Below are 15,368 nucleotides of genomic sequence, written 5' to 3'. Positions count from 1 at the left end.
GGGTGGGCGGAGCACTGCCTGGGAAATGGTCAAGGGCAGCACCTGGAACACGGGGGTCTCTAAACCCTTTCACCTGGCCCCGCCCCCTCCATCTACTTCAAGGTGGACCCTCAAGAGGACTGTGCCTTTGTCCCCAAGTGCACGGGTGTGGCCCAGACCCTTAGCCTGTGTACACCTCTCTCACTGTCCACCCATGCAGCCACCAGCCCCGACCTTCTGAAGGATCTGGGCCAGTTTCCAGCTCCTCTGCCCTTTTACCAACACTGCCCCTGGCCACGGCAGCTGGTTTGCAGAGAAAGCGGGGGGTGGCTGGCCCCCAGCAACGTCAGGAGGGTTGTGCAGGCGGGGGATCCTCCCTGGCATGGGGCTTCACATTGTACGTGGGGTGAGGGGCTCAGTGGTCAGTCTTGGGTTCCAGTCCCATCCTGGTTGTAGTCTATGTCATTTGGCTGACAAAGCACCTGCCCTACTGCCTTCTCTGGGAACACAAGAGGGGGAACGAAGGCCCAGGAACACAGCAGGGCCTTGCAAGGAAGGTGACCGCTGGATTGGGTCTGCTCTGCGGGACGCAGCGTCTCTCCGTGGGTCCAGATCTCTTGTCAGGCTGTCACTCACCAGCTGTGTGGCCTTGGGCTAGCGACCTTACTCTCCAACCTTGCGAACGGTAGGGACACCCTTCCCTTTTGGCCTCCATTACCCAGAGAAGCAGTCTGTGGCCACTCTGAGAACGGAGTCCAGCACACCTCGCGCTCCACTGCCTTGCCCTGCCCTGGGCATCAGGCACTTCGCCTGCAGAGCCCTCCGTGCCCAACAGGGGGAAGCCAGTCCTCGGGCTTACCTGAGTCTCTACAGGCACAGGGCAGAAAGGGCCCGACCCCAGGAAGAAGGCAGGAGAGGGACAGGGATGGTCTCAAGCTGAGCAGCAGTTAAGTATTGGTGTGGGTGTCTGGGTAGGAAGCGTCTTCTCGTGACGGAAGGAACCGCGTCCTTCAATCATCTCCTGCTTAGCACATCCAGATGCTTTCATGATTATCCCACGCCTCGGGCCCCGGGGCCCAGGTGGGCTCCAGAAGCCTGCGCTCCTGCCAGACTAGAGTTCTGCAAGAACACCGTGTAGACAGCCGGAATGCCATTCATCGTGCGAAACCTGGTAAACCCCCGGCTCTCTTCCTGTCTCAGAGACCCATAAATTATGAAAATTACACCTGCCCCAGGCCACGGACATATTGTTTTATTAAAGTCGCGATGAATGAATAAACTCAAGGCTCTTAAAAATGTCCTCTTGGCTTTTATCTGGCACACACGGCCAGCACGGAGCAGGCTGCCAGGGTGCACCTGCTTCCTCCACACTGAGGAAGTTCAGCCCATTCCAAGGTGCTGGTCCAGCAGGCTGGAGAGGCCCAGGCCTGGCCCAGCTCTGCTCTGTGGGAAGGCACTGGTGCCCTCATGGGGAATGTGTGGCTCCGGGTGTGGAGAGAGCAAAATTCTGCCTTTTCCTTCTTATTTGTGGATCCCATCGCTGGGGTGCTTTCTGTCTGCTCTGTTCTGTGCTCCGTCTTTCCTCCCCAGATGAGTTGCTAAATCCTTGTCTGATTTTACCTCCCACCTGTCCATCCTATCCCGTGTACTGGGTGGGCACTGGGTGGGCACGCAACAACTTCGGAGCCTCATGGCTGCATCCCAGCGAGGAGACAATGCTGTCTGCCTAAAGGATCTAGCAGGAAGCTGACTGACCCAAACCTTCTCACAACAGGAACCAAGAGGCCCAGCGGCAGCTGCACAAGACGAGGGGGGCCCATGTGGAGCTTTGAGTCCCAGCTGTAGTTCTCAAAACGTCACAGAAGTTGTTGTTCATCTACCAAATGCCAGAAACAAAGTAAAATCCAGGGCGGGCTTCTCAGAACCACGCCCATACCTGCTAAGAACCCGACTGAAACAGTCATCCTTCCGTGCTCCATGGCCGTACTTTGCCCAGAGGTGAGGAACCTTGCTTCTGCCGAGGGCCATTGGATATCTGTAACATCAGTCACGGGCTGTACAAAACTATCAACTTAACAATCAGCTTGCTGTAGGCATACTAAGTTTTGAGTTGCACCTGTGGTTGCCTTAGCAGGGGCAGGCCAGACCAAGTACTTTCATGGGCCTCATCCAAGCCTGTTTGCCCACCCTATAAACGTCCTAGGGTAGACCAGCCCACGTGGAAGAATACCTGTTGTGCCTCCTTGAGCAGTAACCAGGGATCCTTGGCATGCATTTGGAACACTTGGATTCCACAAAGGGAGTGGTGACCTCCAGAAAAACTAATAACTGGGACCCAGGGCCCTGATCTCTCCTCCCTCTGCCATCCCTCCAACCCCACCACTGCTGGTTATCTCCACCCATGGGTTCCCACAGTCAACGTATAGACCAGCTATCATTGTGATGGGCACACAAATTCAAGGTCATGGAAAAGTTCCCACAGCTCCATGGACTGAGAAGCGCTGGGCCTGCAGAGGGGAGTGCACAGGTTGGGGGGTAAAGGAACTGGACAAAGACCATCAAGTGGACAGAAAGCTTGGAGGCCCAAAGACCCAGTTCTGTGCAGTATCCAACAATCCAGCGAAAAGCAAGGAACCGCCGAGGGACTGTTGGGCTTCTTGATGCACATACACAAAAATCTATTTGGGGGGGCACCAGGGCACCCAAAGAGAAGAGCCACGGTATTCTGGAAAACATCCAGTGCCACTTCCCCACCTCAAGCCCTTCCTAGTGTTGGGAGTTTCCTGGTCACAGAGCCCAGCAAGGACTTGGCAGCGTCTCTCCTTCCACAGTCACCCCAGAGGCAGGACACACCTGTCCCAGCTCACGAAGCCCAACCTCCCCTGCCACTCCGCTCTGCAGCTATCTGCATCTGGGACTTGGCTGGGTGAGGCTGTCGGCGAAGTAAAGCACACAAGCACACGAGAAACAGCAGTCCTGTGTATATTTAACAATATATATTTATAGATATTTTCTAGATCAGTACATTCAGTTTTTAACTTGTTTTTTTTCTTCACAAACAGAAGAACTCTTACAATAGTAGACTTTCTAAAATAAATACTATTAAAATAGAGCTTCAAAATAAATATTCTATACAAAGGAAACCTTCTGTGGTGACTTTCGTAGTGGGGCGAGAAGGGGCAACAAAGCAGGGACGTGGCGGCATGGGAGCCAGCAACAGCTCTTCTGTGTTTTACATGAAACTGGACTGTGGGACCGCGAGGGGAGAAAGCAAGAGAAGACAACGCACAACTTGTCACCGACTGTCACAGTAAGCACAGGGTGGGAAAATGTTACCCAAGGCATGAGCCTCAGGCTGGCGGGATGCCCTAGGAAACTGCCCCATCCCACCAGACATGCCCTGGGGGCAGCACAGGGAGGCCAGCAGGCTGCAAGGTGACAGTCACTGGGCTTCTGCTCCCCCACCAACCTTGTTCCTGTGTCCAGCCTGGGAGCAGTCATCATCATCTAGCCAGCCCTTCCTTGGCAGACTCGACAGTCAAAGGACCACGTGCACCTCTCAGGGTCTTCTGTCTCCCAGAGACCCCTCTAAGGGCCTGGCCTTCACAAACCCACCCTCCCATCAGAGAGGGCAGCTGAGACCCTGCATAAGTGCCCCAGACCCAGCCAAGTCCCCTAAGCCCTATTCCAGGCAGAACGAGCGCCCACCCCACGGTTAAGAAGAGCGGGGACCAGCTGGCCCTTCTGCAGAAGAGGTGCAGTGCAGCCGTCGGTGAGGGAAACCGTCAGCCAGAAGCAGCCGCAGCAGCGCACCGTTTCCGAGCATGCGGTCCCCCACTGGCCCTTGACTGGCTTGGGGATGTGTGTGTGTGGGTGGGATTGGTCCAGGGCAAGCCAGCTTTTTCCTTCTGGTTGTGCCAAGAAGCCAGAGAAAAGCAGTGCTGCAGGGTTGCTACACAATGGAACTGGGAGAGCAGAGGGCACTTCCTCCCCTCCAGGCCTTGACCAGGAGCACGCGGGGCTCATGTGGACTCCTAGGGCAACTTCCACGACACCCACCTGGCAGGATACACACAAGCTAGCACAGGGGAAGGACAACAGAGCAAACCAAAACCCACAAAAATTCGTGTTTACATCTATGTACACAAAAAGTCAGAGGGCTACTTGCCAGGAAACTGCCAGTGCGGGCATGCATGCATGTGTGTGCACGTGCACACACAGCTCATGTCAGTTGTCCACAGAACATGTGTGGGGACCACCAAGCTCACCAAAGTGCAACCTGTCACTGGGTCCAGTTTCCCCATGGAGACCGAGGGAGGGGCTCTGGGAAGAAAAAGGCAGAGACCTGGAGGGCAGAGGGTCGGAGACCACCCCCGCATGCCGCCACCCCCTTCAGTTAGGATATGTGGTTAGCTGAACGCGCTTGCTTGCTTCCTCCCATCCCCTCCCATTGTGCAACATCACCCATGCAGCCATCGGCAACGGTGGGAAGGGCAGCTCCAACAGTCGGTCTCAGAGAATGCAGATACAGTATTCTATACTCGCCTTGTACAAGCTAGCAAGTGTTACATAAATAAAGCTGAAAAAATACCGAGCCTTCCTTCCTGCGCTCAATAAATACCTACGGTTATAATTAACGAAGCTGCAATCGTAAGATGTTACTACTAGTCTCCAGAAGGGGAAGAATGAAGTCATTGGAAAGCTTTAGGGACACCCCCATCCCAGCCACCTGCCTCCTTCGTAGAGGCAGGTACTGTTCCTGTACTGGAGATGTGATGGCAACTCTGCCTACCGCGCATCCAACCTTACCTGGGGTAGCTCTTCGGAGCCAGGCCACCTCCTCTCATCTTGGAGGGGGGACAAAATACCACACAAAGCAACCCCCCCCACACACGCAACAGCCAGGTCAAGGACCAGACACACCACAGCGTTTACATGCAACAAGTCCGTACCCACTGGACACACTGCACCCGAGTCCTTTAGCACCGTGACCAGGAGCTGCCACGTCTCTGGGGGGCTGCCAGTGGTGGCGGCGGTGGTGTGGCTGTGCACAAGAGCAGGACCTCGGCCCTACTGCGGCCACCTAACACTAAGACGGACTCCTGGTTCACCAGCTCTCTATTTACAGGAAAGATACAAACACGTCACTCTACACAAAAGGCTATGAGAGCAAGCAGCAGAAGTCAGGAGAGAGGAAACCCAGACCCAGCTCGGCTCCACTGCACTTGTGCCCACAGGAGGTGCCGCCTCTCCTCTCTGATGTTCCAATCCTCTTTTTGGTGGGCAGGGGGATTGTGTTCCTTGAGGCTGCTCGCCCCCCAGATTGTGAAATCAGCCCTTCGTGGGGGTGGCCCAAAAGGAAGCAAGTTGTTTATTATTATTTTTTTAAAACACCAGTCAGCATCGGGTTCAATAATTCTACAAAAACATTGTGACTGGGTCCAGGGACCTCAGCCTCATCAGACTCATTGGCAAAATGGTATTTGGTCTCGCACTTGCTGCCCCGGCCTTCTCTACCAGCGAAGGTTTGGTAAGGATCTGAGTAGAGAACTTGGGACCCGCAGCAGGCAGGCAGGTCTGTGACTCGGTAGGACCCGAAGGACGGCGAGATGAGCCGAGGTCCCCAGGAGCAAGGGGTGAAGCTGGAGGGGAGACGCGCACGGCGCAGCGGCTCCTCGATCCAGCCGGCAGCTCCAGGGGCAAGAGGAGGACCCGGCTGGGGCTCCCCCGCTGTCCCGGCTTCTCGCTGCGGGCTCCCGCATATGTACAACAGGGTTTGCTAGGGCGTTCTCTGCCTTCCCCGAGTCGCTGGGGCAGATGGGCACGGAGTGAGGAGGGGAAGAAGGTACAGAAGTCAGGACTCCTAGGATCTTCCTCCGAGGTACCTGGTCCTCAGCAAACAAATCCTCCCAGGCAGCCAGCTCCTCCCAAAATAGCAGGAAGGAGGACGCTGGGAAGGCATTGAGGCAGCTGCGACTTCCGGAGCTGTGTCCGCGTGTATGCTCCATCCTCTAAAACAAAGATCCTCCCAAAGCACACCCTGTGCCCACCACCGTCCGTCTGATGCCAAGTTCAGGACCCTGCAGAAACCCCAAGGTGCTGCTGCTGCTTCCTTCTGGGGGACTGAGGAGGGCTGGGTGCATCAGATCAGATCCGCAAGGTCAGCCTCGGGAGGCCGCCAGGAGGGACACAACTTCCCAAGCAGGAGCGCTGGGGCCTGGGCCCGAAGTGTCAGAAAGGCTTGTCAGGTCTGCTGGCCTTGGCGTCCCCGGGAGCCGCCTTGCAGATGACGCTGTTCGTGTGCTTGCAGCGGCAACCTGGGCGGCGCAGGCGGTCGTAGCCACGCTGGGCCAGCTTCACGCAGCCTGTGGCGGGCAGGTAGCAGAGCAGGCAGGGCAGCACCAGGGAGAGGGCGCCCATGAAGGACCAGCGGGCACAGCAGTTTGAGCGTGAGCAGGAGCAGGGGTGGTCCGCGCAGGAGCCCTCATCGTCCTCATTGGTGCAGTGGTAGAAGACGCCCTGCACCAGGCACATGCACGTGCCGTAGTTGACCAGGGTCTGCGCGGAGCACAGGCACTCCTGGTTACAGACCCAGCAGGAGGGCAACGTTCGCGGGGAGGCGCACTCCTTGCACTTGCACTTCCCGCACGCCTCGCACAGCAAGAAGTGTTTGTCCAGCTCCAGGGGCACTGCCGGGCCCTTGAGGTCCAGCGGCTTGCAGTGGACCACCTTGGGCTGGACGCGCACTGCCCTAGGTGAGGCCTGGTCGGCCACGGGCGGCGGGGCCATGTGGTCCAAAAGCCGCTGGTCGGAGGAGGTGCTGCTGCTGCTGCTGACGGAGCTGGGGCGCCCGCTGAAGGAGATCCAGTGGTGGGTGACATCCTGGTCGCAGCGGACGGGCGTTGGGGCCAGCTCTGGGGCCCCGGCCCGGGTCCGCTTAGGGCCAGAGGGGGGCGCCAGGCCGGGGTTGTCTATGTAGTCGTTCTCCGCATGGCTGGCCTTCATCTGGTCGATGGGGAGGATGGTGAGTGGGTGCTGGAGCCTGCCGTGGGGCACCCGGCCGTCGAGAAGGGGCTGGACCATGACCGAGCTGGGAGTCAAGGGGACGCTCTGTGGGATCGGGGGCTCCATGGGGCCGGAGGTCCTGGGCTGCGCTGAGAACAGGCTTCTAGGGGCCCTGGGAAGGGGTGGGGAAAAGGAAGAGAGAAGGGATTCCAGGCATCAGTGCACAGCCTGTGAACCACCCACTGCCCATCAGGTTCCCACCTGAAACAGGGACTCAAGTTCCCTCAGTGAACTTTCCAGCAAGTCCCAAAGCTCAGGTGACTACTGGCTTCCCCACCACCACTAGACATTGGTGGAAGCAACACTGAGGGAGCAACAGTGAGTATGCGCCAGGGAACTCTTGCTAGGCGATGGCCACTGACCCTTCACAAAAAATGCTCCCAAGCATCTGTCACCCCTCCCCCTACCACCCTTTACCCAGTCACAGAAAACCAAGGTTAAAGGGCAGGGACTCGAGCAACTGGAGCTTCCTTAGAGCGTACAGCTCTGCGGCTATCAACACAGGATCTGGAATCAGACCCAAGTCTGCAGTCTCACTGTGGCCTGGAGGTGTTGCTATGAACCAGTTATTTCATCTCTGTATTTTAGGCATCAGTTTTTCCTCTATAAAACGGGTTCTTGTGAGGATTAAGTGAGAAAACACAATCCTGTAGCTAGTAGCATACTGCCTGGCATATCTTAAGTCCTCGACAGCTTTATCGCGATCCCTGAATAGAACCACTTGGATTTCCTTAGCCCTGACAAGCTGGGGACATCATGGGGAACACGGCCGACAGTGCTGATGCGCTCCCCTGGGGTCCATCTGCCTTTGGTTCTGAGACTGTCCAGAGAAGAATGCCTGTACATCCGGGTACTACCTTACTACCTCTGCTGCTTGTAAGAGCAGCAACCTGCAAGCTGTTAACCGCTGGGCAGGTGCACTTCTGACAACTTGGACAGCAAGTCCTCGAGGGGCACTCGCAGCACCCATGTGCGAGTGCTGAGCTGAACGTTCGGCCTCAACACTACTTACTCGAAGAGCGGAGCCAGCCCCGGGTCGGTTTCTGATTTCACTGAGAGAGTGCAATTTTCACTTGGAATCTGGCCAGAGATTCAACTGCAGTGCCTGACACGGAACCCCAGGAAGTCACTTAAATCAAAGAGCGGAAACGGCTTGGTTCAAATTTAGAAAGTGCACATTGTTTTCTATTAGAAGTGCCATTTCCTCGCCCGCTGACCTTTGCGTTTGGAATTCGGCTGGAGATCAATTTAAAGAAAGAGCAGCAGAAGGCCGTGGCCTCTGCTCAAGAGGACCTGATCTGGAATCCAAGGGAACTGTCAGACTCTGGGAAGATCCCACCCCAAGCTGAAGAACCTCAGGGGAGTAGGAGCAGCAGGGGAGGAAGAGCTGTTTCTTTTTTTTTTTTTTTAAAGGGCCATAATGAATGGATTAGGGGTGGGGCTTCAGGAAAGGCTTCCGCTAGGACAGCTGATGCCACATCTGCTGTGGACACCTGCCCGCCCCCCGGAACTCACTCTCACTTAGCACGGCCTGTAGAAGGAGCAGGGTGGAGCCAGCACGCCACTTCCCCGACATGGAGACAACGGTTTGATCAGAAATAGTTAAGCTGCGGGGCAAGCAGTGCTTCCTCTGATGCCTGCAGCCAGTCTAAACTCAAGAGCTAGTTTTAACTGAGAAGTTCAACTAGGGGGTAAAAGGGGGGTTATCCACAGGGCTCGCATCTGTGTATCATCTATACCGCTAAACGCAAAGAAAGCATCGCCTTTTTGGCAAGGTTCAATGCTCAGTCAACTGATATTCCCCATTCACATGGGGCATCAGCTGTTGGCTCCACTCCCAACACCCTGCCTGCTTCAAAGATGCCAGCAGCTCTCTCCGCACTTCGTTTCTGCTGTCCTGGAGAAAACCTGCATAGTGGCAGTGGCTGCCCCAGAGTTCCCTCCTGATGGTGGGAGCATCACCTTCGGGGTCAGGTCCGAACTTGACCATGGGGACCATGCAGGTCCCCACGCTGCAGACCCTGCTTGGAAGAAAGGACCGGAAACGGCCTTGGATAAGGCTCCTCAGGCCCTGCTACCACCCAGTGTGTCTCGGCCAGAGCACTCACCCCTAGCCAAAGACAAGAGGACTCACTGATATCAGAAGTCCAGGGCAGCGTCCTGCCAACACCAGGGGCAGCTTGACGATGGCATCGCCTCATGCGATCCGGCTTTTTTGTCTCAGGGCTGGGACTGGGACTAGCTGTGCCGTGGGCATCCGTAAAGTATGTCCACTCTTATCCCAAGTCAGTCGCCACAGTGCTTGCAGATGAACCAAAAGGCAGAGTCCCCGATTCATGGCCAAAAATTCCAGCAGGAAGCCAAGTGGGGAGCAGCCTCTGCACGCACTGGGGATGCTGGCCTTAGCAGGGCAGGCTCCTCGTCCCAGAGGCAGCTGGCAGCATCTGGGCCTGAGGCTGAGTCCAGAGGTGGGGGTGGGAGCCCGGCCCACGATGACTCAGCTCTCTTGGGACAGGCAGCATCCAGCGGCTCCAGCAGGCAGTCTCAAGTCTATCTTCCCCATCACAGCCCTGATGGAGGACTCCTTCCGGCCACCAGCTCAGCAGAAACCCGTGGCAGGCTCAACATCCCAGCACCCTGCAAATGTCCTAGGCTTTGGGGCCTCACCTCCCCGTGAGCAAGAACCCTCCATGGCTGACAAAGACAAGCAGCTTCCCGAGTGGCCTGAAAACCCCTCAGCTAAATGATGTCTCAGGGAAAAAAAAAAAAAAAAAAAACACCACGCCAGCTCTCAGTGTGGCTTAGCAGATCAGCTGCCACTCCCCGGACACACCCACCCTGCAGCCTGAGCTGCGCTGTTGATTTTAAGTGCAGTTTCCTGCGTACCCTTTTGCTTCCCCTGTGAGGAAGGAAGAGATTTATAATATAAATAGGAGACAGGAGGCTTTGCCTCATTTAGGCTGTTTGCAAGAGGATGATGGCCAATTTGGAAGACTCTGGACACAGAAACAAAGCCAGCAGTCCACTTAGCCAACGCAGCACCTCTATCAAGCTTTAGGTGGCAGACTTACAGATTAGCAGGAGTGGGGAACTTTCTCTCGACTCAGTGTCCTAATAACGCATCGTAATTACTGGCATAATTACAGGTGTCAGGCTCTGTGTTAAGCTCTCAACAACTTCTCATTTAAGCTTCAACATCACCTTGGAGGACGGCACCCATTTTGCAGAGGAAATATTGGAAGCACAAAGGGTCACAGAACCAGCATGTGATGAGGGCAGGATTTGAACCCAGACAGCAGAGGCTCCAGAGGCTGTGGGCTGCCACACTGCCCTGGCTTACAGTGACTCCTGGGAGACCCCCTAACTTCTGGCTATCCACGGAAAAAGGTGTCACAGCCAAACGCCCCCCAGCCTCCACCTCCCCGCCTGCCACCAGCCCTCAGTTCCCCATGCCCATTTCCTAAATGGTTCCATTTGCACTTTTCTTAAAGCCTCATTTGTTAGGTGTTCACTAAAAAGCAGTCCGTAAAAGGAAGCCCTGGGCTGGAGGAGAAGCCCCGCACCTTCCCGCCTGTACCAAGCTCAACATGAAGGTCCCTAGGCCCCTTCCTGGACGGGGCTTTCTGATCCAGGTCTGTGGGCAGCAGGAAGTTTAACACCCCAGAGCAGGGGTTGGGGGAAGGCTGACAGTGCCCTCACACCTGTGGGGAGGGGGCTGTGCATCCGGCCCTTGGCCAGGCTGGCTGCAAAGACTCCAAAGGCATGTGCTGGGGTGTGCAACTGAGATGCACCCACCCACGCTCACCCCCTGAGAGAGTACCCCTAGGGAGGGAAGGGCACTGGGAAAACCTGCCAGCAGTACTTTGGAAGCTACAGGTCCCCAAATGACAAAATGGCAAGAGGTTCTCAAAGAATGGGCAGGTGCAGGTTCTTTTAGGGAAGATTGTTTAACCCAGGGACAACTCGGGCCAAGAGCCTGCCTACCACCTTTGCTGGGTTCTGAGACAGCATCCCAGTTTTAGTTAATGAAGCTACAAACCAACGATGACTTGGTGCTTCGAAAAGCACTGTGTGCGTGGGGAGGGCTGATGGTGAGGGAAGCCAGGGACTTGCTCCTCCACGCACCCTACAGAGGAAGGCGAGCTCTGCCAGGAAAGGCCCCAGCGGGAGCATAAAGCATTTAGGCAGCTGGATTTGTCTGGGAATCCTGTCCCCTTTTCCAGCTCACAGATGACTAAAGTGAAGAATGGCTTTTCCTCACTGAGTCCCATCAGCTGTCTGGCTTTTCCTTTCCAAGTTCCATCCTCTGCAAGCCATCACCCCCAGCACACAGATGAGTGGCAGTCTTGCTGGCCTCTGGGCTCTTCATCAGCTGCAAGTGTTCGCCTCACTGTGTTACCCACCCCTCTTAATTGTTTCAAGTCTGCTTAGATCCCTGTACTGATGCATGAGAGCCCGAGAAGCAGAAAAAAGGGAGCTAGAAAAAGGAGCCTGCCAGCTCCGGGCACAGTTCAGGAAGCACCAGCCCAAGTCAAGGTCAGGGTGCACCAAGAACTCTGGATCCCCAAGGGAGCGCTCCTTCCTCCAGACACCAAGACCCTATTATTTCTCTCTCTCTTCTCCACCAAGACCCGAACTGACAATAATAGACGTCAGCTTACTCCTGGGACAGGGGCAGGAAATGACTTCTCCCCCAGCCAGAAAAAGACAAGATGACCCGAAAAGGAAGCCACTCTTCTGCAAGTGGCCACCTGTCCCAGCCTGCCCCTCCCCTCCCCTCCCCCGCGAGACCCAGCACATCTGTGCTCCCTCCCAGTGCCCCACGCTTCCTCCTCAGATGGGGGCTTGTCCTTGGAAAGAACAATTGTGATCACAGCTGAAGGCAAGTCCTGTAGGCCACACAAGGCCCCGCAGTCCCCAGCCTCATTAGCCATCCTGACCTGCAGGGTGGCCCAGAGCCCTGGGAGCCAAGAACACTGCACACCTCATGGTGTTGGAAGACAGGCCCTCCTTCAAGGAGCCCAGTACGTGGCAGTCCTCCTCGTCCTGCACAGCAGGGGTCTGTGCTCTCTTTGTAGGGATCCACCCCTGGCAGGCTCGCCTCACCACCCGCTTGCTCTGCCCTGGCCTGGCCCTTAGCCTGGCCCAAAAGGAGCAACACGGCTTCCCATATGGTGTTGTTCATCATTTTCTTCCTCTGGCTCTATGCAAAAAGCAGAAGAGCTCCAATGAGTCACTGCTTTCCTTTGTCAGGGAGCAGTAGTGCTGGCCAGGAGATGGAACCTTCTCCATTCTTCGTTAAAAGCCCTATCACGCCTATATCCCAAACCCCTACTCTTCAGCTAGGTTTCCATACCCAGAGGCTTGGGCCAGACTCCTCCTTACCCAAGAGGTTACTTCCGCCTCAGTGGAGGCCAGATGACAAGCACGCTGGATTCAGAACCAAGTGAAACGACATTGACTTTCAAAGAAACACAGAACTCCTCCGAATAAAGGTGGATGACTCTTTCCCAAGCTGGCCATAGAAAGAAATGTTCACGGGGCTCCAATCTGGGACTTGATGCCATTTAGCATCAGAAACTGGACTCCAAAGACCTCACAGACTGGCCCCAGAGCAACCTGGAAGGCCACTGGGTTAATTGTTTGTAGCTTTTCTATCCTCTCTTAATTTGCACAAGGCAAATCAGGTTCGCCAGGGGTCAATGAACTGGGCAGGCGGTGGAATTCCAGAAAGCTCCATCTGAGGAAATGTAGGGACTACTTTCGGAAAGATGCAAAGGTGACAACTGTGCAGACCCCATGCCCTGCGTGAGCCTGGAACTGTTTGGGGTCTGCATGCCCTGCCTCCCCGCACCCCCCCTCCTGGCCCAAACTGAAGCCTCAGCAAGATGCTGCCATTCACAGAGAATCATCTGCAAGAGGTCATGGGAACAGATAGCAGGGAGTTCACAGCCCACAAAGAAGGGGCGACTTCCACACTCAGAATGGAAAACCGGAAGATAACCAACAGATGCCTTCAAGTCATCCTCACCTGGCTGTCCACTGAGATTTCAGAATCTGCTAGCAAAATGCCCCTGGCACCACCTCCAAGGTTACCAGCTATGGGAGTTGAGCTGGTCAGTGTCTGCCCCAGGGCTCTAGGTTATGGACCAGCAGGGAGCCCGTTGGCAGGCCAGGACGCTCCCCAAGGGAAGGGAAGAGGAAATGCAATGTCACACTGGCCAAGTCTGCAACTTTTTTCTCACCCTTGAGAGAGACCAACTGCAGCGTCCCCCTGCACCCCCCCCCCCCCCGCCCTCCCAGTCTGCCCCACAGCCGCACGAAAGGAGAAAATGCTGGACATGTCCGATGTTTATGCTCCATTTGTGTGAGGATCCCCAAGAACACTCAACATTGTGAAATCCACCGGCGCAATATTGAGTAGGGCCCCTGGCCAGACAGAGCTCATTAGGACATTGATAAGCCCCCATTTCCCAACTGCTCTGGGCCTTTTACCTGTCAGCTCTGGACCAGAGAAGCTTGTCAGAAAGATCAGCGCCTCGGTCAGCTAACCAGGCAGACACACGCTGCCTCCCACGCTCGCAGGTTCTCTGGCTTCTCCCCAACCTGGGGACAGTCTTGCTGTCCATCTGGAGGCAGGACAGAGGGGGCTGCCACTGGGTCCCAGCGCTCCAACGACCCACACCTTTGCTACCCGCACCGACTGTGCTGGGGGCTTCCCCAGTCTCACTGCGCCATAAGGAGGCCTCCTGCCCTCACCCAGGCCTGGCAATATGGTTGACCATGCAGCAGCTGGTGAAAGAAGCCGCCAGAGTCTCCCCCTTCTGCCCACCGTCCAGCCTCTGCACTCAGTCCCTCCGTCTTTAAGCCGTGCAACCATTTTCCGCCTCTCTCGCCTCCTCTGCCCACAACCCCCAGCCCCCAATCAAAGAGAATTGGGAAACCGTTCTCTTGCACAAGAGCAGCTACTGTCTAAACGCTTTTTGATCGTCTGCAACGGAGGGGGAACTGGGCACAGCCCTGGTCCCAGCGGCGGAGCCAAGCTCCAGCTGCCCCGGGCTGGCCAAGCCCGCCCTTACCCCCCTCCATGCCCCCGTGGCCTTGGCGGCGGCTCTGGCCTTTCAGAACGTACCGTCTCTATCCTCCTCTCTTCCCAGTGATGTCAACCTTGGTACCACCAAGAAGGAAGGAGCCTTCCCTCTCCTACGCACGCCACCTCTTCCTCCAGCTCCCACACGCCCCGCGTTATGTAAACGCACCTTCGGCCCCCACCACAGCCGTGGCGCGGCCCGGGGCCTGGCACAGCTCGATACTCAAGGATAGGGAGGCACGGGGCAGCCGAGTTGCCTCGGGCCCTGCGGAGGCCGGAGAAGGGGAAGGCAACGGCACGTCACGAAATGCGGCAGCTGAGCAAGGGTCAGACGGCAGAGAGCGGCCTCAGTGACCACCGGGAGCAGGAATGCCTAGTCTGGGCCGGCGCCGCGCTGACCATCGCGGGGTAGCCACGAGGGAAGGAAACCCGACGTCGAGCGTAGGCCGCTGTGGCGGGCTGGGGAGGTCCACGCACGGCTGGCGCCGTGGGCATCGAGCCGCCGGGTGGGCGAGGGCGCCCCCCGGACCCAAGCGGCGGCTCTTGTCCAAGTGCAGAGCCGCGCGCTCCAGGATAAAGACCCGGCCACAGTCAAACTCGCGGGACACGCTCGGGGCTTCCTGAGTCACACAGGACCGGGAAGCCGGGCTCGGCGGCGCCCGGGGGTCGGAGCCGCGGCGCCCGGCAGCGCGCACCTCCAGCCCGGCCGCGGGCGCCAGCGGGCTGCGGCGCACCGCAGCGACCAAGGGAGGCTCAGGCGGAGCGAGGCAGCACTGAAGCTCGGCCAGAAAGAGCGCACCGTATGCCCCGGCCCGAGGGGAGCCGCGTCGTGGCTCGGAGGGGACGACTTCGGGTCCCAGCCCCGGCCGAGGACTTACTTTGAGGAGCCGCAGAGTCACCAGCATCGCTCCCCGTCTGTGTGAAGCCTCGAGCCCAGGCGGGTCAGCCGCCGCGGGACGCGCAGACGCCGGCACTAGGAACCGGCAAGGCTGCCTGCGCTCCGCAGCGCCAGCTCCGCGCTGTCAGCTCCGCTCGCAGCCTCCGCGGCGATGTTGCAACCACTGCCTGGGAAAATGGCTTTTTTATGAATGGGAGGGCAGGGAGCTCCAGTGCGCACGCGCGCCGTCCGCGATTCTATGAATGGGTGGGCACAAGAGACCCCGTGCGCGCATGCGCCGCGCTCCTTTTTTTTTTTTTTTTCTTTTTTTTTTTTATGAATGGGGGGCCGGAAAAG

The 15,368-nt window shown here is 57.0% G+C and overlaps 1 protein-coding gene across 1 annotated transcript; it reads right to left on the bottom strand.

The window, feature by feature from the left end:
• Positions 1 to 2,945: 2,945 nt before the first annotated feature.
• Positions 2,946 to 15,166, bottom strand: SPRY4 (sprouty RTK signaling antagonist 4). The gene is made up of 2 exons (XM_062188921.1): positions 15,013 to 15,166; positions 2,946 to 7,156 (listed from the first exon to the last, which is right to left on the bottom strand). Exon 2 carries the CDS (start codon positions 7,108 to 7,110, stop codon positions 6,211 to 6,213), a length of 900 nt encoding a protein of 299 aa, XP_062044905.1. The 5' UTR covers positions 7,111 to 7,156; positions 15,013 to 15,166; the 3' UTR covers positions 2,946 to 6,210.
• Between the last annotated feature and the right edge of the window lie 202 nt (positions 15,167 to 15,368).

This window comes from Lepus europaeus, chromosome 4 (assembly GCF_033115175.1).
Source record: "Lepus europaeus isolate LE1 chromosome 4, mLepTim1.pri, whole genome shotgun sequence".
NCBI lineage: Eukaryota > Metazoa > Chordata > Mammalia > Lagomorpha > Leporidae > Lepus > Lepus europaeus.
The sequence above is the reverse complement of the archived record's forward strand: the minus strand, read 5'-3'. Positions and strand labels throughout refer to the sequence as shown.